Source organism: Lissotriton helveticus, chromosome 8 (assembly GCF_964261635.1).
Source record: "Lissotriton helveticus chromosome 8, aLisHel1.1, whole genome shotgun sequence".
In the NCBI taxonomy this organism is placed as follows: Eukaryota; Metazoa; Chordata; class Amphibia; order Caudata; family Salamandridae; genus Lissotriton; species Lissotriton helveticus.
In genome coordinates, this window is record NC_136069.1 from 11713556 (window position 1) to 11739521 (window position 25966).

A 25966-nucleotide genomic window follows, 5' to 3' on the forward strand; every position below is an offset into this window, starting at 1 on the left:
TTCTGATTTCTTTTTCGGTTCTTTTATGAGCTTCTTTACGCCATAACTCGATGGAGTCTTTCTGTGATTGTCTGGCTTTCTTTTTCCATAATGCTTCTTCTACTCGCATGATGCATTCGGCATCCCATGTACCCGATACGGGCCATCTATACTTTTCTTCTAACTGTTTGGTATACTCTACCCATAAATCTAGATACAATATGGCGCTTATGCCATGCTTCTGATACATAAAGTGACCTGGACTGTCCCTGGGCGGGACGGGAACTGCTGCTTCCAGCAGACCCTTTCTAGTTTTTAACTGACGTAATTTTGAGAAGAGCGGCATGACTGGACTATAATCTGGACATAATACAATACACAATGAAAACACGAAATCACGTCGCACTCATACCACAACATTAAAATACATGAAGAACATTATGAATAACAGTTCGAACAGAATACCACCTGAAAATACTTGAAATTTCTCGAGAACAGAACTGACTAGAACAGAAACTAGATGCACTGCTGAAACAGTACGAAACTTACCGGTCTCTTAAAGAGACACGTCAGGACCCGCATCCACCGAAGTGGACACTTCGTTTGTGGGACTGTGTACCACCAACCCACAGACCAGAGTCAATTAAATTGACCCTGTCTAGATACCACCCCAGTAACGGTACTCACCGGGCAGCAAGAACGGAAGGCCTCGGACTGGACTGGACTGCTACGACGACGAACTTCGGACTTCGGACTTCAGTTACGGGTGGACCTCCGGATACCTCGGACCTTGGACTCTTGGCTTGGGCTCTGGTCGGGACTCGCCGCGTTCCTCCACCGTCTCGTCTGGATGCTGGACCGCCTCCTCCGTCTCCTCCGTGGGCCTGAGGGATACTTGAGCAGAAATATCTGCCACTGCGCAGAAGAGTTCCGTCACGACTGCAGAGGGTCAGGGGGTCGGCGTGGCTTCACCGACGCGTGGGGAAAGGGCAAGTCCCTATTCGGGCGCCATTATGTGGTAAATAAATAAATAATACCCTATTTTTGACTAGACATATATCATAACAGATAGCTCAATAAATAAGAGTCAAGATTCGAGGTAGTAGGAGTTTTGCAGGTTTATTACAGCATAAGGACAGGAACAGGACAACCTGCATAGGAATAGGATGGCAGGGCCCAGCAGCTGCTGGGGCTGAGTCTGGGATGAGCGCGCTGCCTTTTAATAACAATACATGAGCATATATACATAACGCAAACACATAGCATTACATTGCAGTAGGCGTAGCAGTGGGTGGAGCAGAAGGCGTGACGCGTAGCAGTCGCGAAAGATAAGAGTAAAAAGAAGGTGTAACAGGGCGTATACATAGACATGTGATGCAAACGTAACAGAATATGTCATGAATGGGCGGGAACCATGGAGGAGGCTACCTAAGGAGCCGGGACCTCTAACCTGGTGGTGCGCGCAAACTGGCAATGACGTGTTACGAGAAGAAGCTGGGGGCTATGAACTCTGTGCTAGGAGCAGAGACTAAAGTCTGGAGGGTCGGAGCGACATGTACCTAAACCCTATCTAGTATCTGATGTTTAGGGAACATGTTGATATAAACTAGAAGTCATGAGGGGAAAAGCTAACTGACTCTAAGACTGGAGCATGCATTTATTCTACATATAGTGCGTGATGAAGAATATTAAATGACCATTAAATACAGTATTTCTCTTAACATGGAGCCGCATAGGCTAGACAATGACGGAAACTATTGATGTAGTTCAGTAGCTTAGGAATGCAGAGAAGGAGGACTAAACTGATAACTGGAATCATAACATAGTCTTGGCAGACTCAGAGGCAGAGCCAAGCTGCACCGGGCACTGCGAGGCAGGAAGTAAGTGAAAGGTCGAGGATACAGGTGGGGGCTGTATCGCTCCTTAGCGAGGCTTCAGGAGACAGGAGCTGAATCTGATGTCCGGGCCCTGTTGAGGCCTGGAAACGGGGACTTTATAATGAAATAACGTGCACACTGAGAAACGTGGCAACGTAGCTTTACATAGGCCTGATATTCGTAGTATTCACGAGGACTGGAAACTGGCATACTAGAGGAGGACACAACTGTAATTGCGTCTTGAATCGGACATGGGGAATAACATACGCATATTGGTCATGCACACATAACATATGATGGATGACACGTAGAGACACAGAACATGGCAAAATTTACTTTTCCACAACGTGGTCTTCCTATCTAACAAATCACAGTAGATAAAATAGGAAGAAAGGTAGGACACAATGGAGCGCAGCGACGTGACTGGATGTCATAGCGTTCCGCTGTCCGATGGTGGCGGTGATGGAGTGAAAGGGGCTGGGCCTGAGAGCTGCAGCTAGAGATGACGGTATCCCTAAGGACACAGGGAGCAGAGGGAGCGGGGGAGCAATACCAGGGGAAGAGTTAAGAGCCAGGGGTGGGAGCCTCATCAGGCAATGGTGCGGGCATCGGTTTAAAAGCCTGACCAGGTGTGAGGGGATGCCAACTTGGGGGAGGCCAGGAAACAGGGCGGTGCATATAATACTATAATGCAAATAGGAAGTGCAAAAACTAATGCCCTCAAAATACAGCAGTGGCGTTGTGGGCAAAAGAACAATAGATTTACCCCAGATCTTTTGACTGGGGGAGAATGTTTGCATTGTCAGCATTCCGTCCATCATTTGTTTTCTGTAACACTTTTCGCCCTAAGTGGGATGGGTATGCCCAGATGTGGGTCCCTTGGTCACTGTGCCACTGGATTCAAGCTAGCCTGGCTGAAGAAGGGTGACATACCCTGAAACCGGTCCTCGGAAGCTTGGTTCCGGTCCAGGGAGGACCTGGCCTGGCAGTGATCTGGACTGTTCCCATGAGGCACAGGGTCAAGGCTGATTTGCATATGGCTGGGTCCAAACTGGGGTGCCGTAAAGGGCAAAAGAACGATGGATTTGACCCAGATCTTTTGACTGGGAGAGAATGTTTGCATTGTCAGCATTCCGTCCACTCGAAATCCAGCAGGCACATTATTTGCATCACTGTACTTTTGCACCTGCTTCATACACCAGGTCTAGGTTAGCCATTACTGTGTCACACACTACTCCCTTGACCAGCGGAAGCTGTGAGGTGGCATGAAGCTGCCTGGCCCTGCCATCTTCCCCTTTGGGACATGCTCAGGTAAGCACGTCATTGATTCAAAGGAGCTCTTCCCTGTTGCTTCTGACCTCCAATCTAGTTTAGTTGATGAAACTGTTTTGCACAATTTTGAGCTGTCAATGGCGGGCGTCTCATCAATACTCCCACTGCATTTGCACGTATCTTCTCTGTACGCGTGGTTACGCGCAGTACAGGCCGCCGTTTGCTCTTTTGTTTTGCATGTGTCTGTACATTGATTGGTCAAAGCAGGCTTTGTGTTTCTGTCGTTTGAACTTTGACCTGAGCGCGCTTCCTAATCATGGCACCCTTTAATCCGTGATCAGACTCCTGCCTAGTTTCCAACATCGCGTTCTTTCCAGGCCTTTGTTGTGAAACGAGAGGAGAGTGGACACTGGAAATACCAGGTGAATCTGGCGGCAGGGCTCCACCGGGGGAGCCATCATTCTCTGACCCTCTGAATCCGTGACGCTTTCCGGTTGCACGGAAGAGACCCTCGCTAGAACATATGATGCTTAGGGCGGAGCAGAACTCCACAGAATTCCACTGAGTTTTTATGCAACTCCATGGAATTCCCCATAGTGCAACTCCGCGAGCTCCATCCACCACTCATAAATAGACAATCCGCAGTAGAACAGCCAGTCATAGTCATGAGGCCCATGACACTGGCAGAAAGGCACAGTTGGTTTGGACAAAAGAAATCAACTTTCTAAAAGGGGCATTTTCAAAATTGTAATTTTAAATCTGAGTTTACCATCAACGAGGATTCAAAATTGCAATTCATTTGAGTGTAAACATAATTTCTCTGTCTGTTCCCAATCTGAAGTTAGGACTTAGTAAGTGTAATAGGGTAACTCAGTTAAGTAAAAAATAACTTTAGGAGTTTTCCCCTGCCAGGACATGTAAAACTTAAACTCATATGTCCTACTTTTTATATACAGTGTACCCTGCCAAATGAACCTTTAGAGTCCTACCGCAGGAGTTCCTATGAGTATTAAAAAGGAAGGTTTACACCTAACAAAATGTTTATTTTGCCAGGTTGAAATTACAGTTTAAAACTGCACCACAGGCTGCAGTAGCAGGTCTGAGGCATATTTTAAAAGGCTACTTTAGTGGGTGGCAGTTGGCATAATGAGTGCTGTTGTCCACTAGTAACATTTAATTTACAAGTAAATTAATTGTGCCAATAGGCCAATAGGGGTAGTGCAGCTTTGCCATGTTTTTAGGAGAGAGCATAAGCATTTTAGCACTTGTTATCAGGGGTGAAGTGAACAGAGACCTAAAGAAAACAAAAACAAGTTCAGCAAAGTAAGGGAGTGAAGGCAACTAGCCGGGGGGAATGCCCCACCAAGGATGTCAGGTCTAACAGTGTATGTCTTGCTTATGTTGCTTGGGTCCTTGTAAGTGCTTCCATTCCCCATGTCTTCCCTCTTCCAGTTGTGGGTTAGTATCATGGAACCCTGTGTGGGGTTCAGGGCCTGGCCTTGTCACTTGCAGCCAGTGGAAGCTTGTCTGAGGAGGCAATTGAAGCCAGAAAACTTCTGACCTATATCCCTTCTCCCTTGGATGTCTAAGATAGCAGAAGCCCACGTCAACGGCATTCTCTCCAAACATGTGGACCTAAATGGCATCCTGGACCCATCCCAAAATGGCTTCAGACCGGGTCACAGGACGGAATCTGCCCTATTGGCCACCACCAAATATCTCCGGACAATTTTAGACTCCGGTCAAAGTGCTGCGCTGATTCTTCACGATCTCAGCGCAGCCTTTGACACGGTATCACACGACATTCTTCTGAAGCGTCTGGAGATGGCCGGTGTGTCTGGCCTTGCTCTAACCTGGTTCCGCTCCTTTCTTAAGGACAGATCCTTTCGGGTATCAGCTCCCCCTTTCCTCTCAAAACCTTATCCAATAGCACAGGGAGTTCCCCAGGGCTCAGCGCTGAGCCCCTCCCTTTTCAACGTATATGTTCAGCCTCTTGCGGAAGTGGCCAAAGAGTGGGGGCTCACGCTGGTATCTTACGCCGACGACACCCAGTTGGTCGTCACCCTCACTGAAAGCCCTTCCATCACGGCATCCAGGTTCAGAAATGGCCTGGCAGCAGTGGCACAATGGATGACGGACAACTATCTCCAACTGAATGCCGGGAAAACCGAGGTGCTCCTTCTTGGCAGAAACACCAGCCATTGGAACGAGCACTGGTGGCCGTCATCCCTTGGTACCACCCCTCTCCCTAAATCTAGCGTCAAAAATCTGGGAGTCTGGATGGATGCCACTCTCAGCTTCCAGACACACACCAAAAAGGTGGAAGCCACCTGTATGGGTCTTCTGAGAAATCTTAGGCCCATACTCGGCTTTTTCGATTCGAACGTTCGCCAGCTGATTGTCCAGGCAACCATCTTATCACGCCTGGACTACGTGAACGTCCTCCTCCTAGGTGCAAACAAAGCGGAAACTGCGAGGTTTCAACGAGTCCAAAACGCGGCGGCAAGAACGCTGGTCGGTCTTCCCCGCAGATGCTCAGCCAGAGCCACCATCCGCAAACTTCACTGGCTGCCCGTCGAAAACAGAGTAAAATTCAAAGCGCTCATTACGATCTTTAAAATCTTCAAACAGGGAAACCCCTCTCTGCTGCAAAACCTCACCTGCCCCTATGCTCCTAGCCGCGAGCTGCGCTCCTCCAACCAACTCCTTCTGAAAGTACCCCGAATAAAGCTCTGTCGCATTGGAGGTCGCTCCTTCAAGGTCCTGGGACCCAAGTTGTGGAACGCTCTTCCTCTTCATATACGTTCCATAGACTGCCTCTCTGCCTTCCGTAAGGCAATCAAGACCCTTCTATTTCCTTCCGACTAGTGCAGCTCCCTTCCCCCCCCCTCCCCCGTCCTCCTCCTGGTAGGGTGTGTGACTTCTCTCAGCGCCGGGACGCCCCATTGCTGGGGCAGCTGTTGCGCTTTACCAAACCCAGAATAGAATAGAATAGAATTGTTTGGAAGTAGACAGCGCGCTTGCTGCATAAGCAAGCAGTGTGTCCCTGGACCCTGGGCTTGGCACCCATCTGGGTGTCTGCACTACATAGGCCATGCCAGTGTTTCCATGGCTGAAGTCACCCAAAGGTTTGTTCCACAGCTCGGGTGAAGTGTCGGGGTAAGGGTGGTGGGTGTAGCACAGAGATTTTCATCAAAAGGAAGATGTTAAACCTGGGATTCTTCTTCCTGTACCTCATCTAAGGTGGATGCTGAAAGCGAGGTGCACGACAAGCCCGACAAATGGCGCTTACCAGGATGGCGGCATGTGCAGAGTTTGCTACCTAACGTTTTGCCAATACAAGATGGTGTTAAGTCTTTTACTGTGCTGCCAGTTCCTGCCTAAACTATATATAAGGAGGCATTGACAAGTGAAGTAAGATTCACAACACATTTGTAGCTTTATTTTTGTCACTTTCATTGTGCAGTCACTTCTATTTTTGTCCCTAATTGTTACTCCTTTTGCAGCCAGATTTCCTTTGGGTTTTTCTTCTGGATTTTCTTTTTCTTTCCTGATGTTCAGAGATGATTTCGTGGTGTGTTTTTAACTAATTCTGCATACATTATCAAGTTTAATCGAGTATTATAAAGACTTCCAAGGATGCTTTTTCTGCCATTGAGGCTTTTTGTCCTAAATGGGACCCTGGCAAGTAGGCACTTGACACATTTCATGTGATTTTCCTCTTTCAGGGTGGCACCATGGCTCCTGGGAGGACCTGCCCTTTCATTGGGCAAACAACAAGGCATCCTGGGAGGCCTTCACAGCGTCCAGTCATCGACAGTTGTTGGCTTGCTTTAAGGGCCCCCTGCACCCTTGTGCACCACTGGTCCCTTCTCAGTCAGTGTGATGTGTAGTTGAAATTCACCCCCTAAAAGCTGTTGTAACAGGGAATCTCTTCCTACTCCCTGGATCTTATTGAGAAATTACATCTGCAGCAATTACTGAGAAAACAGTCAACCCCCTTCATGTCCTTGAGAACTCAGGATGGAAACAAGAGGGCTGAAGGGGAAGCCCTTGCTGTAGTAATAAGGTGCAGGCCTTGGCTCTCTCCAGGTCCGAGGTGGCCTGGACTCGGCTGCCAGTCTTGTAGGTCAGACCCGGGTATGCCAGTGTGGCAGCACAGGTGGCACACACTTCTCTATGCGTGGTGAAGGCAATGGACGTGTTTGGGGAAGCTCAAGAAATGCTGCGCGGATGAGGAGAAGACAACTTCAGTCCTGGATTTCTCAGAAGAACAGAGGCTCCTAGCTGATAATTTAAAGAGCTAAGAATACAAAATCACTCATCCTCCCCCTCTACAATTTCAGACCCCCCTTGTGCCAACGGCCTCTCTTCAGTGGTCTCACATCCTGACCTGTCAGATTGTCCGTCTACCAGGGCTGACCAAACAAAAAACACTGACAACCGTGCTTTGCCCATGAACAGAAAGAAAGGACACAGTATATTTTTGCCCCTTGTGATGTAAACCCCCAGGGAAAATTATTTTGAGCCTGACCAGTATATTGCAAATGGGAACATGGGTGAGATTTTAAAATACTGTCTACTTGCACTAGGCAACAGTATATAAGTATGTATGTATGTGGTATTTCTATAGGGCAAACCTATCATAAAACCCTAGGAGCAGCGTTGGGGTGGTCCTGATGGATATGGGGTTGCTGTTAAAGATCCTGGACGCACAGATGGAAAAGGCCTGCTGCCTTGTTTCTGTTCCACACTTCTTCGTCTGCAGTCTGATGGTCTCCTGGCTTTGAGTGTGCTGAGAACCACCAGAGAGGGTGAGATAAGTGGGAGTGCAGGACGTGATGACTTTGTAAATGTAGGTGGTTTAGAAGATGGTGCGAGCCGGCAAGGGGAGTCAATGGAGGTCCGTCAGGATGGGGTGGTGTGATCATATTTCTTTGGGCCCTGGATGTGACGTGCTGTGGTGTGTAGAATGCTCGTAAGGGGTGCCAGTGAGGACCATGGGAGGTCCTGAAGCAGGAAGTCACCACCATCCAGATGCAAGTGTGTTGGGGCTTCAACAGCAGTTCTGTAGTTGCTTTCTGGAAGAAATGGTTTCACTTTCTTTAAAGAGAGGGCTGGTACCAGACATCTTTGGGTTTTTTTTGGCAAATATCACTTGTAGTCGGTCTCCAGAGTCAATCCAAGTGACATGGCATTCTGTGAAAATTGGTGTTGAAGCTGTAAATGTTCATTTTATTGAACCAGGTTTCTATTGTATCTTGTTTGTTGTTCTTGGCAAATGATAGGGATTCTGTCTTGGTTGGCTTGAGCTTCAGGTAGGTGCTGGACACCCAGGTCTGGAAGAGGTGCAGGCAGCGCTTGAGGAGTAAGTTGTCTGAAGCAGAGAAGCTTTCAAGTAGCGTTGTGTATCATCGCATATTGGTGAATCTTGATGCTGTTGTCTGTGAGTTGAGCACGGTGTGGCTCCATGTAGAGGTCAAAGAAGATAGGGTACGGAATGGACCCCTCTGGCAGACTCAGCAGGCGATAGAGACCATTTGGAACCTGAAAGGGCCCAAGTGAACAATCTGGTGTTGCTTGGAAAGGCAGGAGGCAAACCAGTGAAGGACACGGCAGAGAATCGCATTTGAGACTTCGTGGTGCATTTGAGGGTGGGATGGAAGACTGTGTCGAAGTCAGCTGAAAGGTCCAGCCCTGCGGTCATCTTCATCCGTGGTCAGGAGTTCGTAGGACATTGTCTATGATGTGTAAGGTAGCTGTTTCCATGTCGCAGTGTAATCTGAAGCCAGACTGGTTCACACTGATGTGATCTTCAAGTTGACATAGACTGCTTTTTCGATGATCTTGCCAAACAAATGGTGAGTGAGTGAAGGGCCTGTAATTGAATTGGTCCTCAGGGTGTAAGGTAGGTTTCTTTAGGAGTGGGAGGGTCTGGCCTGTCTGAGAGCTCCTGAAGAGACGGCTTGAGTGAGAGAGGCATTGGCAATGGGGAGCAGAGGTAAGGAAGCGTCCCCAGAGAGAGCTTTGATGAAGGACGGTGGTAAGACATCATCTCCATATGTGACTTTCAGGGAGCCGAGTATGTCAACGACATCTGGAAGAAATTGGGCTTGGAATGTTCACCATTGCGGGATTGTACGGGAAGCGGCGTGCATAGAAGACGAAGCAGGCTGGCTGTCCCCATTGTGCTCATCGGATCTTCTGTGTCTTCTCCCTGAAGAAGAGGTTGATAGAACGGTACTTTTATGGGGAGTGAGGAATAGGTGGGTCGGGCAGGGGGGGATGAACAGCCTTCTGCATCTGTCGCTGGCTTCACCGATAGCGTTGGTGTAGTACTTTGCTTTGGCTGATGTGATGAGCTGTCTGCAGTAGGGCATAGGGAGGACTTAACTTTAGAGTGCCTTGTACGGGACTTTACCTTGTTTTAACCCTTTACAGGCCCTGGTAACTAACAACATTTCAGACAATGCAGAGGAAAATGAATGCACAGAAACCTTGGCAGTGAGAAGGCTGCGAATTGCAATAGAATAGTTATGATTAACCCTAACACTTGGGGATGGATCAGCAAAGGAAAGACTCGTTTTTCTACTAAGAGGACATGATAAAGCAATGACTTGTGGTGTAAATTAGTTTATAAATTATGTCAATAGTGCAGAGTGTGAATGATATCTTGGTAACAATTGGTTTAATGTAATAGTAGTTAAAGTGGTGTACTGATTGGAATAAATTGATGTATCTGTCAAAGTTTTTATTGTGAAACAAAATGTAATAAACGATTATACACATTTTGTTATATGTCAGCTATTCATGCATAAAAATGTGGTTAGCATTCTATGCAAGGCCTAGTATGTCACTCCTTATGTATGCATATTAAAGCATGTGACTATGTTCATGCATTCCGTTGTGTGACTCTGGAGTCTGGAGCTGGTTAAATTGTGGGTGGGCAGCCCGTTGTTCCTCCAGGAGATGGAGTAAATTTCTCCATTCCCCAGTTGGAGGGAACGCCCACCACGATTATAAAAGACCGCTAAGCAGGTGGTCATTTATAATGCATTGGCAGGAAACGGTTGTATGTCATTACAGCGTGGGATTTTACCCCGCGTGCCCTAACGACTCTGTTTTTACAACACAAGTCGTTACAACGACTTACGCTGTAAGCGCTAGATAGTGGAATAGTTTAATTTTCTATTCCAACTCCAGCCCACGTTACAGTAGGGAAGGTGTTGGAATAGAAAATTAAACTATTCCTTTTCCAACAGCGCCCTCCAGCGCAAGTCGTTGAAACGACTTGCATTGTGAAAGCAGCATCGAAATGGCAGCGCGTGGTACTGCCCGCGTTGTGATGGCTGCTCACCGCAGTAAACACCAGCACAGCGATTTTGGGCCCGATTCAGAGAACTAACTTAAGACAAAATCCTACATTTACTATCATTTTGGTATTCACAGAAGGCACTTACTCATTTTGGTATTCACAGAGGGCACTTACTCATTTCGGTATTCACAGAAGGCACTTACTCATTTTGGTATTCACAAAAGGCACTTACTCATTTTGGTATTCACAGAGGGCACTTACTCATTTCGGTATTCACAGAAGGCACTTACTCATTTCGGTATTCACAGAAGGCACTTTCTCATTTCGGTATTCACTGAAGGCATTTAGGAGTCCTAAAGTTAGTAGCCCTAACTTCTGTGAATACCAAAATGAGTAAGTGCCTTCTGAGAATACCGAAATGAGTAAGTGCCTTCTGTGAATACCAAAATGAGTAAGTGCCTTCTGTGAATACCAAAATGGTAGTAAGTTTAGGATTTTGTCTTAAGTTAGTTCTGTGAATCGGGCCCTCTGTATGGGGTTGCATCAGCATGACCAAACAGATATTTTTTTCTCCAAAAAGAAAATCCCCAAACAGGATTTTCTTTGTGAAAATAAAAAATCTAATGCTCCACTCTCATCACTTCCTATTGTGAGGGGAGCATTATTACCATTTTAATGTCCCTCACCGCCAGGGTTTGCCTGGTGGTGACGGACAGTAAAACATGGCTATGTGTCCACCCATCCTAATTGGGTGGGCGGAAGTATAGACATTTTCCCAACTGCCCTTACTCCATCCGGCCATCGGAGAGATCTGGGTATTGCGGTAATGGAGTAGTCACCACCGTAGCCAAACCTATCAACGCTATGGTTCGCCCGCATCGCAATCGGGCAGGCTCACCATTATCACGGCGGTTTGTATACTCCGTCGCCATCGCGATATAGTATATGTACCACCAACATATAAATGATGCTATGGGGTAAAACACCAGACAGCGTGTGTTCATACACACGAGACGGCAGATTGTGCACACACAGGAGAGTTTTACACCAGACTGTGCCTTTATTCAAGGTGTTTTGCACCAGTGTGCACACATCTCAGAGGGCTTTACCCTTCAGTGTGTGGGCACCAAGAGTGCATTGAACCCAACAGTGCATACTTCCTAAGTGCTTTTCTCCATCCTGAAGAATACACACCACACGCAGGTGCAAACATACTGAGGAATTTAGCCATAACTGTGCAAACATCCAGAGTATTTTACATCCGACCGTGCATTCATCCAGAGACACCTGACTGTGCATACATCCAGAGACGCCTCACTGTGCATACATCCACAGAACCTCATACCCAGTACGTACATCTATGGATACCAGAGAGTCCTCCTTATAGCTTCATAACACAGTGTGGACCAGACTTTGCAAACAATTAGATCATTTTACACCAGAATGTGCATACAACCAGATAGGTTTGATCTAGACTGCATGCATACAGATGGATTGATACCACATGGTGCATACATCCAGACAGATTTAAACCAGACTGTGCACACACCCAGCTAGATTTACCATAGACTGTGTATAGACCTGGATAGATTTACACCAGACTGTGCATACAGCCAGATAAATTTACACCAGGCTACACACCCACCCAGCTAGATTTACACCAGACTGTACACACAGCCACATAGATTTACACCGGATTGTGCAACCACCCAGATAGATTTACACCAGACCGTGCATGCATCTGGATAGATTTACTCCAGACTGTGCATACACCCAGATAGATTTACTCCAGACTGTGCATACACCCAGATAGATTTACACCAGACCGTGCATACACCCAGATAGATTTACTCCAGACTGTGCATACACCCAGATAGATTTACTCCAGACTGTGCACACACCCAGATAGATTTACACCAGACCGTGCATACACCCAGATAGATTTACTCCAGACTGTGCATACACCCAGATAGATTTACACCATACTGTACATACACCCAGATAGATTTACACCAGACTGTGCATACACCCAGATAGATTTACACCAGACTGTACATACACCCAGATAGATTTACTCCAGACAGTGCATACACCCAGATAGATTTACTCCAGACTGTGCATGCATTCAGATAGATTTACACCATACTGTACATACACCCAGATAGATTTACACCAGACTGTGCATACACCCAGATAGATTTACACCAGACTGTACATACACCCAGATAGATTTACTCCAGACTGTGCATACACCCAGATAGATTTACACCAGACTGTGCATACACCCAGATAGATTTACTCCAGACTGTGCATACACCCAGATAGATTTACACCATACTGTACATACACCCAGATAGATTTACACCAGACTGTGCATACACCCAGATAGATTTACACCAGACTGTACATACACCCAGATAGATTTACTCCAGACAGTGCATACACCCAGATAGATTTACACCAGACCGTGCATACACCCAGATAGATTTACTCCAGACTGTGCATACACCCAGATAGATTTACACCATACTGTACATACACCCAGATAGATTTACACCAGACTGTGCATGCATTCAGATAGATTTACACCAGACTGTGCACACAGCCAGATAGATTTACCCCAGACTGTGCATACACCCAGATAGATTTACACCAGACTGTGCATGCATTCAGATAGATTTACACCAGACTGTGCATGCATTCAGATAGATTTACCCCAGACTGTGCATACACCCAGATAGATTTACACCAGACTGTGCATGCATTCAGATAGATTTACACCAGACTGTGCACACAGCCAGATAGATTTACCCCAGACTGTGCATACACCCAGATAGATTTACACCAGACTGTGCATACACCCAGATAGATTTACACCAGACTGTGCATGCATTCAGATAGATTTACACCAGACTGTGCACACAGCCAGATAGATTTACCCCAGACTGTGCATACACCCAGATAGATTTACACCGGACTGTACATACACCCAGATAGATTTACACCAGACCATGCATGCATTCAGATAGATTTACACCAGACTGTACATACACCCAGATAGATTTACACCAGACTGTACATACACCCAGATAGATTTACACCAGACTGTGCATACATCTGGATAGATTTACACCAGACTGTGCATACACCCAGATAGATTTACACCAGACTGTGCATGCATTCAGATAGATTTACACCAGACTGTGCACACAGCCAGATAGATTTACCCCAGACTGTGCATACACCCAGATAGATTTACACCAGACTGTGCATGCATTCAGATAGATTTACACCAGACTGTGCATGCATTCAGATAGATTTACACCAGACTGTGCACACAGCCAGATAGATTTACCCCAGACTGTGCATACACCCAGATAGATTTACACCATACTGTACATACACCCAGATAGATTTACACCAGACTGTGCATGCATTCAGATAGATTTACACCAGACTGTGCACACAGCCAGATAGATTTACCCCAGACTGTGCATACACCCAGATAGATTTACACCAGACTGTGCATGCATTCAGATAGATTTACACCAGACTGTGCACACAGCCAGATAGATTTACCCCAGACTGTGCATACACCCAGATAGATTTACACCAGACTGTGCATACATCTGGATAGATTTACACCAGACTGTGCATACATCTGGATAGATTTACACCAGACTGTGCATACACCCAGATAGATTCACACCAGACTGTGCATGCATTCAGATAGATTTACACCAGACCGTGCATACACCCAGATAGATTTACACCAGACTGTGCATACACCCAGATAGATTTAGACCAGACTGTGCATACACCCAGATAGATTTACACCAGACAGTACATACACCCAGATAGATTTACACCAGACTGTGCATACATTCAGATAGATTTACACCGGACTGTGCATACACCCAGATAGATTTACACCAGACTGTGCATACACCCAGATAGATTTACACCAGACTGTGCATACACCCAGATAGATTTACACCAGACAGTACATACACCCAGATAGATTTACACCAGACTGTGCATACATTCAGATAGATTTACACCGGACTGTGCATACACCCAGATAGATTTACACCAGACTCTGCATACACCCAGATAGATTTACACCAGACTGTGCATACACCCAGATAGATTTACACCAGACTGTGCATATACTTCCTAATAGATTTGCATATATTCAGATAGCTTTGCCCCAGCCCCCTTATTATGAGCTGGAGCCCAACACCCTTGTTCTTTGGTATATTTACCTGCGTAGGCTGTGCTGTTCTCAGTGGGTTTAGTTGTCATGGTCGCTGTGACGTCTGTGGTGATGGCGGTAGTGGTCTCTGTAAAACAAACATATCCTGGTCATATAAAGACATCTTATGGACTCTTGGGAGATGGAACAGGCAGGGCTTTAAGTGGGAAAAAAACTAGGGGTGCTCTAAAAGGGACGGGGCAAACCTCTTAAAGGGGTGTGGCCTATCCAAGTAGGGGCGTGGTCTAAATCAAGATTACTAGCATAGTGGGCTTAAGAAAATCCCCTCCAATTATCTCTTTAAAGGATTTCCCTTCCCCTACAACGCGGCTCACCTGGCATGACGTCTCCACTTCCCAGCAGAGAGCATGCTCTCACTGCAGTCCAATTTAAAAAAAAGAAAACGGACTACCTTTGCAAAGCCCGAAAATAGAGCCCAATAGCGACCCGTTTCGAGGCCCCCTGAAAATAACTGCCGGTGCTCAGACCCGCCCCACTTAAAGCCCTGGGAACAGGTATATGGGGGGATCCCTACTTAGCCGGTTCAGACCTCACTCTGGGAGTCACGGAGCCCTGATGCTGGACCGCATGCAGGAATTCTGAGATTGCAGGGTGTGGTATTATAATACCACAATGCCAAGGGTGCTCGTGCGGAATGAGGAATTCCCGCCAAAATCATTCCCGCAGCAGTTCTGCCTGGAAGTCCCCCACTCTGTGCTAATTTGCGAGGACACACTCAACCAGGTTTTATGTGATAAATATTTCCCTATGAAACTCAGAAAGTGCGGTAATACCGCATATGGGTAGGGCCTTGGACATGGAAAACAGCCATCTCTTGCAGTGGTGGCTCGTCCGTTAAAGCCCCTTCCTGTCCCTCCATACAGCCAGTTTCCTCTCTTTATCCACTACTCTGCACCCCGTATTTTTCTCCCCCTTTATCTCCCTTTGCACTTGTCCCTTTGTGATCTGGAACTGCCCCCCGCCCCAAAACATACTCGATTTAATGCTGGCATTCTTTTCTGTGCTTTCCCCTTTTCAACAGCCTCTGCTTCCCTCTGCTTGCTTCCCCTTTTACCACTCATGGACGACTTCTGACTACTTGAGTTGTGCTCATCAGACCAATAGCTGTGCACTCCTTAGACGAGTGGTTCCCAAACTTTTTCGACTTGCGGCTCCCTTGACTCATTTGCTGTTGCCCGTTGCTCCCCACTTTTACTTTTTTTGGGAGGGTGGGGGGGATTTAATCCCGGCCTTAGGAGCACTTGCATTTTTCTCCCTGAAAATAATTGGGATGAAACTGATGAAGGTCTTATAATCACGATTTTTTAAACCACAAACAGCTTTATTTTTGCTGTCTTCTCCCTAAAATTGCCTCCAAATCAATGGAAGCCAAATAAATTCCTCTGATTTGTTTTTTTTGTTTGTTTTTTAAACGCCTCTCTTTCTTGCTTCCAAATGTTGGCATTATGCTATATATGGTGCTTTACTTTCCTGTGCTCAAGGAGAGAGCAGGCCTGGCTGGAAATGTGTGTGCACTGAAAGAATTATGTACTCGATGTACCTATGGTTCAATTACAAGTGTCAATACTCAATAATACTTAATGTGTTTAATAGACAGGACAACTGTACTTTTCTGATAACTTGCATTGGTGTAAAATGCATTTGGAAAAAAAAGAAACTATGAACGAGTCTAACAAAATACATCGGGCATCTTCTGCCTACTATGGGAGTGTTGGAGCATGGGGATCCAGGGAAATATTGAGGTCACCTCCCTCGACATGCCATCAATTAAGCACTAAGTTTACAGCTTTAGGCATGTGACTTACAAATCATTGACATTATGCGTTTAAGGCTAATTAGTTTAACTGAAGCCAACAGACCCTTCAACATTAAATGCATTAAAGTGCTTGGTACGCGGCTCTCCTGGCTAGGTTTGGCGGCTCCGCAGGGAGCCACGGCGCACAGTTTGGGAACCACTGCCTTAGACTGTAATCAAAGTGCATTTTTAGAGTGATATAGCGGCGACTGTGGTGACAAATTATACTTGTGTTGATTGTAAACGTTTGGAATTTGTGTGGTCTGCCTGCCGCTGGCTGACATTTACTGCAGCTGACACAGTCTGTTCTCCTCCATTTCCCTCATCCCAGATGTAGTGAGCCACACGGTTCGTACTATACAATGTTGCAACTTCAACTCCCTGGGCCGGGCGCAGACCAGGGCGTGTAAATAAATGGTGACGTCAGCGCTCGCGGTTGACGGCACGGACCGGAGCTAGGAGTGGTCGTGTCCCTTATTGCTGTGATAGAGTTATAGGCACAAAAGTCCCTCTACTCTTAGATTCCCCGCACACTTATAGTAAACAGGCAACCCCAACCACCACACCACCTGCTCTCCCAGACAGCTTGTGGATTAGAAAGCTGACCCCCCCCCCCTCCAGGGACAGTCTTTAGATGGTTGCTGGGCAGGCACTTGGCTGGATATGAAGCTGAGCCTAACCGGCTGGGGCAGGGTCACTTAACCTCATCACCAGCCTTTACAAACCTTCCCACTAGGATGGCTCAGCCTGGACGTCGAGTCTAAGTGCAGAGAGAACAAGGGCGATTGCCTGTTTGGGTCAGGAAGGGCTGAGGGCCAGGGATGCTGCCCATTTCACAATCTACAACCACTTCTCAAAAAACAAACATAAGCAATCAAACAAGCTCACAACAAACATATACCTCTTGCTAACAAAAAACAAGGCAAATGCGCCCTCTACTCACTCAACAAACACTACCCAGTTTTATAATTCACTCCTTCATACCCGTCTACCCCTACATTCAGATACACCTACACAAACCACAACGCTATACTGCAACACAACCAAATGTTTATTTTACTTATATACTAATAACCCACAAAACACACACCTCAAATCTCACAAACTCCCACCCTTTCCATATAAAATCCTTCCACTACCCTCTGTCTATGGCTAACATTGCTCTTGCCACCCCTCTCAACCCTTTCTTCAACCTTCAATCATACCACTTCACCACACAACCCTCCCCTCACACAGGATCAAAGACAACACTCTTTCAACACTCCCTTCCACCAAGAAGGCAAAATCATTCCTTACTCAGCCTACAACTGTCTCTCAAAACCCCCTGCTTACCCACTCTCACACTACACAGAGACTATACTCTCACACTCAATCCCTTCTCCATCAACATATACACATCACCAGTCCATCACACTCAAAACCCACACCTGAAGTCACTACCCCACAAAACCATAAACACACAAAATGCATCTAAACAAAATCTCACACATTGAAAACACCCAATCATCCCAACATACTTACAAGCATCCGCTCTGCTCAGAATATCAACATAAATAAAACATTGAAACCCATCTCTACCTCACACTCTCCATGCAAAGAATACAGTAATCACTCAATGCACTTACACACCACAGCACTTACTCATTTATCTATCTGCCTGTGCTGTATTCTGAGCCATAAAACATGGCCGCCATGTGCCACAACCATCCCTATCCCGTACACCTTCCACCTCAACATACGCAGAAGAAAAGAACTCCACAACTGCTCATAACCTCACATCCCCATGTCTATGGAACAAACAGTCTACCTTTCAGATAGAACTCCACAGTCCAACCCCTCAGTCTCAATGAGACTCACCTCCACCCACACATACAGACCCAAACATGTCTTCTAGTCCTTTTGGAGCAAGATAATGATAAACAAGAACAACACTTTCTCTGTTCTCCTACAGTTAACACCAACAGCACACCGCCCACATCTTCAAAGGACAAAACTCACTCTACTACAGCACAAACTCACACCACCTCTAAAAAAATGCTTTAGACTGCCTACTTATAAATGGTAATTTTAATTAAAAGATAAGTTCCCAATATTCAACCTATTGATAGACACAGAACCTGACTTACTTTTCATAACTGCATTATGGCTGGAGGAAGACATGGCACCGAATTTTCATGAAGAGCTTTTACCAGGCCATTAAACTGTGACACAGAATCGCTAGCAGTGGCATCTCACCTTTTCTTTTTCTTTTTTAATTAAATGGTGTGCGGTGCGCAGTTGTCTCCACGTCTGCGCCAGCTCTGCATCCTTAAGTTGAGACTGGTATCATGCGCATTACACCGTGGTACTGGGGGAGCTCTGGTCAACACTAATTAATCCAGCCAGGGAGAGCAGCAGGTATGATGGTGCCCTAGCTGCGGATGTGCCGAGAGTTACCAGAGACGGAGCGCATGTTATCGAGATATGCATGGGTGCTTGTTATGATGCTGCTGGCTTTGAAGATAGTGCTGACTTACAAGTGGAGCCAGTGAGTTTCCATCAGAATGTAGGTCACGCTTTGTTACCCATGGCCAGTGTCATCCAGGATCTTAAATGTGACCACAAGTATAAAGGAATGCCCAACGGTAATCCAAGAAACAAGAGAGACAAATGTTCATTATAAAATCACCCCTGATTGATCCAGCCAGGTGTTGTTGATGGTCCACAGCGTTCGTGCCCACTATAAGGGTAATATACCTGGGAGAAAGTTGGCTATCCCGCAGTCCAGAACTGGTTATTGCCCGAAATGTTTGCATTTCTACAGCTGTCAGAGAAAAATTGCATCTCCCTGTTATGGCTTCTTCTTCCCCTCCTTTCCTACAAATTCTCTGAACCTCATTGTTTATTTACTGTACCTTACTACACTATTGTAACTGATGTAACTTGTAACGCAATGTTCCTCTGTTGTGGCGCTCTGATACCTCCGGTTCTAGCCAGCGCTATATAATCCTTTTTAGGTCTCGCTCGAGACCTATTGCTGTGGAGTTTGCTCTCAAGGGAGACAGACCGGGGCACGCGCGGCGATTCGGACCGTGGACACGCACGTACAGGCACACGCGCGCGCACATCTTCTGTCCCGCAGGCAAACCAGCATTCAGTTTCACTGCTTACAGTGAGACAAGAGATGGCATGCTGTTCACACACACAGACGCGCGCGCACACACAAACACAGGCACACACGCACACACACACACATCCCCGCCCTCTCTGCCACCCACCCTCCCCCACTTACCCCCCCCCACTCACCGGGCTCTTTCCGCGTGTCCCTCTCCCTCCGCAGAGGGTCAGTCTGGGCAGCAGGCAGACTCAGAGGTCGGGCGTGTCTTCTCCGGCAATGTTCAGCTTGCGTCGCTACAGCTGATGTGCATGCGCACGGCGACTGCGTGTCGTCTCGTGCGCTCCCACCGCGCTGTTTCGCGCCCGGCGATCCTCAGCTTGTCTTGCTTGCATTAGTGCCCGTGGCACCTGCACTGGTCATGCATGCCTTGAGTTGAGGGCTTCCACACTCGGACTGGGTCCGAGCTCCTTACACTAGAATAAACGCAGCTTCCATGGACCGAGGAACCTCTTTCAGGTTATACAATTAAATATACAAGACAAAGTAGTGGCTGTCGCAGACTGAACTGTGTGTGTAGAGTACACAGCGGATTTATGTCATTCTTCTGCCTTCCTAATTTTTAATCCCCGCATTCAACGGTTTCCCACGTGAAACAATAGCAACAACGTGTCAGGCCGCATTTATTACGTGCCGGCCACGCACTGAGATGCAGGGTCTGGTTCTCTCTGACATTTTAAGGCCTCTCACGGGCCCCCTCTAGGCCCCGACTCCTCCTCGCCAGCCTCCTCCCTCGCCTCTGCCCCCCTCTGCCCTCTCTGCACACCTGTCTTGTCTCCTCCTGTTGACATTGAGCTGTCAGCCCGTCTGCCTGGCACAGGGCTGGCACCGACGCATGACGACAATGGCTGAACCCGCGCCTCTTGCCTGTGCGCACACCAGCCCCTTAGAGAACGGCTGGGTGAAGTGGGTCAGGCGAACCGTGGGATGAAGTAACGGGCCTTGAAGAGGCCCCGGTGCCTCGCAGCACTGAGCTCCGTCAGCAAGACGAAGGATTCCAGTCTCCATCGGGGTTACGTGTTCATTCCTCAGCAGAGCCGCTCTGGGGGGTCCCTAGAGGATGGCCTACCCCTGGCTATCTTTAGCCACAAATGGGTCTCATAATCCCCACGCTTATAGAGAGAAAGATCAAGAGACAGGTGGAGTGAGTAGGAGTGTCCCCGTCTGCCTCCGTGGTATATTCCAGGAGCGTGACCCACTCACAGCTCTGAGACTGCATCTCACTCTCCGGCCACAGCCCCACACGCTACTCCCGCAGGGTCACCTGCCACAGCTCCGTCCCGACCAGCAGCAGCCCTTGCTTATCCAGTCATGGGACCCACCCGCAGCTCTTCTCATGCACCCCAGTCCCGACCATCAGCACTCCCTGCTTATCCAGTCATGGGACCCTCCCGCAGCTCTTCTCATGCACCCCCGCCCCGACCCGGAGCTCCCCCCTCTTCTTTGGGTGACCCACACATAGCTCTGCTAAACCTCCAATCCCAACCTAAAGCACGTATTGTTGTCCCAGGAGTGTGATCTGCCTCACACCTACGGAGAGGCCCGAGTGAAAGGCATTAAAATGTAGCCAGCCCGAGAGAAACAGACCCCAGAGAAGGGCCGCTCATCTCGTTGCGTGGCTGGCGTGTAATAAATGCGGCCTGTCACTTTGAATGCGGCCTGTCACGTTGCTGCTATTGGTTCACGCGGGAAACCGTTGAATGTGCGGATTGCAGCGCTACAACGGCATGCGCCCGCTGTGTACTCTATACACACAGTCCAGTCTGCGGCAGTCTGGCCTCACCTTGACCACGCTCCCCAGCTGGGCGATGTCTGGCCGCCTAGTAACATTCTGCCTGTTGGGATGAGGCGAGTGAGCTCACCATGGTAGATCCGCCCCTGAGGTGCGCCAACTGACCTGGGGCCTACACCGTGCACACAGCACTCTGGGACAGGGGCTGCACCCGCTGAGTTACCTGTCCGAGACTAGACCATGGATGAAGGGCCTGTGTCCACGGGTGTCTTTGTGTCCTTGTGGTATCACTGTCACAGCCTGTTCCTTTATACAGTTTGCTGGAGAATCTGTTTTCTCTGTTTATACTTGTGTCTGTGTCACACGGAACTGCGTACATGCCTATGTGTTTTCGAGCCTAAGCGTCCTCTTTATCATCGGACCGGTTTTTGCTGCAAAAACACAACACTTTCTTCTTGCAGTCCAACAACACATAAACGAGACGCACTTTCTTCTCGCGAGACAAGGGTGTTTGCCGAATACCCCTGACTTTTGCCACTTCAGGATTTCGTATGTGCCTGCTGTCTGCCTGTCATGGGGAGGTCGCTAAACATGAGTATTTTAAATTCTTATGTGAACTGCACGTATTGGAAGTAGGTACATTTGGTGTCTCAGTGGTGTGGTCCCATTTGTTTACACTTGATATGATTTCATGTTCTACGTGTCCTTCCTGTTCGTTTGTTTCATGTGTATACTTTATATGTCATGTGTATCAATCTTTATTATTTCTGTGTAGCTATTGTGTGTGCTTCTGTTAGGTACTTTTATGTGCGTTTGAATGCGCTTCCTTGATCTGATCCAAACGTGTGCATCCGGTGTGCACTGTGCCCATGCATGGTTTGCGTAATTGAGTACCAGTTGTGTGTGCATCTGAATACGTATCACTGCTATATTGATATTGTGTGCACTCAAGTCGGAGTTTCGTGTATCCTGGGTGGCGTTTGCGAGTCTTTCGTTGGCATGTTGGCTGTGTGCTTGTCTATGATGTGTGTATCTGAGAGTGTCTTTTTTAGGTCTCGACCTGCCAATGCGCTTGCACATTGCAGCCGTCGAGAAATATAGAGGTGCACCAGGAAAGCTTACCAAGAGGGCTTTGGCAGGCGGATTACGCACAGTGCATGTGCTCCGTGCGCACGCTTGCCATTTGCTCCCCGAGCGACTTCAAAGCTGCCGCTCCCCCGCCCACCACATCAGTCTTCAAAGAAAGGCTGCCGCTCCCCCGGCCACCGCATCTGACTTCAAAGAAAGGCTGCCGCTCCCCCGGCCACCGCATCAGACTTCAAAGAAAGGCTGCCGCTACCCCGGCCACCGCATCAGTCTTCAAAGGAATGCTCCTTCTCCCATTGTGAATTTCCCCATATGACATTTTTTTTTTAATTATTCGTTCTTTCAATTTACTGTACGTAACTCAGTGACGTTGAATTTTTTATTCCATTTGTCGCAGCATATTTTGTCTGTCTTCTCCGTCTTTGCTCATCTTATTTATTTTTCTCTTGATTTTTTTCTTTTTCTTTCTCTCATTTATGTTCTTTTGTATATTAACCCACCGTTGAAAGCTCTGCCGAAGTTCCGGCCTCGAACTCTGAGTTTAGATCACGCAGTTGGTACCTTAGCGTTAACCAATTGCAACAACACCGTAATTGGCGGGTCGTGGGGGTAGGAGTGTGGTATAATTTGGTTCACTGGTGCAGTTGTTTGTATAGTAGAATGTTATTACTCTGCTTTCATGAAGACCGCTGTTTGAGGACTTCGCACCAGCTGTGAGTCTGCTCATTCACTACTTTCAGGAGATGAGTGTCAGTCATTTTAGATTAAAGGGCTGACTTTTTCGTACTAAAATGTGTACAGTTATGTTTTGTAAGCAGCGTTCGTATAGCGCATATCTGCCAGTGCCATCTGTTCAGTTTACTGTTGTGATGTTTCTAGAACTGCTGGTGGGAGCAAATGCAATTATGCGCCCATTCTCATTTTTATAGTAACAACATTATACACCTGCTCGAGAAATCATTGTGCACAATGTTAAAAACGGTCTGGGTTGTCAAAGTGCCATGTAGTTAGCTGTCCAGCATGTATCAAATTCACATGACTAATTACATATTATATCAGAAGGGGAAGTGCAAGAAATGGAAAATTCTCGTGGATGCCATAAATAGGGAGGCAAGGGAGTGACGAGGAGCGGAGTCTGCAAGTCTATTGGTACTTTTATATGTTTAATCGGGAAACATCCTTTACAACGCAACTTTTACCACGCAGTGCCTTTATGACGCAACTTTTACAACGCAAACCATTACAACGCATTGCGCTGGGGCCGCTCTAGGATAGGGAATAGGTTTAATTTACTATCCAACACCTTCCCTACTATCCACGGGGACTGGAGTTGGAATAGTAAATTAAACAATTCACTATCCAGCGCCCCAAAGCACTATGCGTTGTAAAGGCATGCGTTGTAAAAACCGCGTTGTAAAGGCATGCATGGTAAATGCATGCGTTGTAATGTCATACATCCGTTAAATCTGACCCATAGAAATTGTAAACATGGAAAAGTATAATAGTATATATGTTCTGGCTTACTATGTTGATCACGAGCTTCAAATATCATACGGGGCTCAGGGTCTTCCTTCAGACATCATTGTGTACCCAGCGAAATCTAGTATATCATAGTAGCAACATAAATCTTGTTGATTATGCATGTGCTGGCGTGCTCTGTGTCCAATCTAATCACACGTTTTCCCACCATTGACTAACGTAGAGCTTGCACAGCAGTAACCTACTGGTTCACAGATTTGATTTTTTTTGTAGATTGCTCAGTGCACTGTTTTTGTTGCAGATACTCTAATACTAAGCTTGCTTCATTTGTGTTTTTCTTCATTTCGTTTTCTTTCGAATATTCCTTTGTTCTTTTTTTTGCCCAATTTTTTGGTTCCATTTCGTACTTTGTTAGTTTGTTTATAGATTTTTTTCTTTCTTTCTTATTTTAGCTCCCTCTTTCTGTTTTTAGGTCTCGCTGAAGCAATGCGTAAGCATTTTTTTGGGCGAGAATATAGTAAACTGATTTCAAAACTCATACAGTTCATGTGAGAGCCAGGCGCGTGCACAGCAATTCGCTCCACCTACACCTCGCACAAAGCAAGACAAGAACATCAAAGCCATTTGCCAGCAGCCACTTCACGCGCTCCGCAGGTCATGAACAGGACCAACAGGACCATCTGCTCGTGCCCAGCCCCCCTCCCAGCGCTGCCTTCAAGGCTTTCCCCACATGCAGGAGACAAGGAGAACACGTTTTCTTACGACTTAAACCAGACCAGACATTTACAAACTTTACATTCACTTAATGCACCTCTTTAAGGCAATTGACTAATTTAGCCAAATACATGCAATGGATGCCAGACACAATCGTTGCCCCTCCATATTCATCTTCTAGTTATTGATGACACTTTTCGTATATCTGATAATTATGTACTTTTGACGAAAAATGTCCAACTTGCCATCACTGGTTTTGCCTGATCTTGGCATTAGTTTTACCCTGCAGGCTATTCTTTCTTGTCATTCTGGTGCTTCTTTAGCTTTGTGTTCTCTTCACTATTCACTCACTCTCACCCTCACAACCCTCTCACCCCCACACCCCTCACACCCCCTCACCCTCACACCCCCTCTCACACACCCTCACCCCCCTCACCCTCACAACCCTCTCACCCTCACACACACACCCTCACCCCCTCACACATCCCCTCACCCTCACACCTCTACCCCCTCACATACCCCCTCACCCTCTCACACACCCTCACCCTCACACACATCCTCACCCTCACAAACACCCTCACCCTCACACCCCCTCTCCCTCACACACATCCTCACCCTCACACCCCCACACACACCCCCTCACACACTCACACCCCCTCACACCCACCCTCACACACCCCCTCACCCTTACACACCTCCTCACCCTCACACACACCCTCACACACCCCCTCACCCTCACACACCCTCACACCCACACACACCCCCTCACCCTCACACACACCCTCACCCTCACACACATCCTCACCCTCACACACACCCTCACCCTCACACCCCCTCACCCTCACACACATCCTCACCCTCACACCCCCACACACACCCCCTCACACACTCACACCCCCTCCCCCTCACACCCACCCTCACACACCCCCTCACCCTTACACACCTCCTCACCCTCTCACACCGAACACACACCCTCAGACCACCACACACCCTGAGACCCCCACACACCCTCACACCCTCACTCTACCACTTTACTAGCCTCACTCACTCTATCGCCCTCCCTCGCTCTATTGCCCTCCCTCACTCTATCTATCTATCCCGCTCCCTCTATCTATCTATAGCCCTCCCTCTATCTATCTATCGCCCTCCCTCTATCTATCTATCGCTCTCACTCTATTGCCCTCCCTCCCTCTATCTAACGCCCTCCCTCTATTTCACCCACCTCCTTCTCTAACTCCCTGTTCTCTTCTCCCGTGCTGATCTGCTGCTCTCTTCCACCAGCCCCCT

General features: G+C 47.4%; 1 protein-coding gene across 1 annotated transcript in view; it reads right to left on the reverse strand.

The window, feature by feature from the left end:
- LOC144773376 (cell adhesion molecule CEACAM5-like) overlaps positions 1-25966 on the reverse strand; it is a 248210-nt gene that overhangs the window by 11487 nt on the left and 210757 nt on the right. The window contains exon 7 of the mRNA XM_078658346.1: positions 14709-14786. Coding sequence (XP_078514472.1) covers positions 14709-14786 — 78 coding nt within the window. The remainder of the gene's footprint in view (positions 1-14708; positions 14787-25966) is intronic.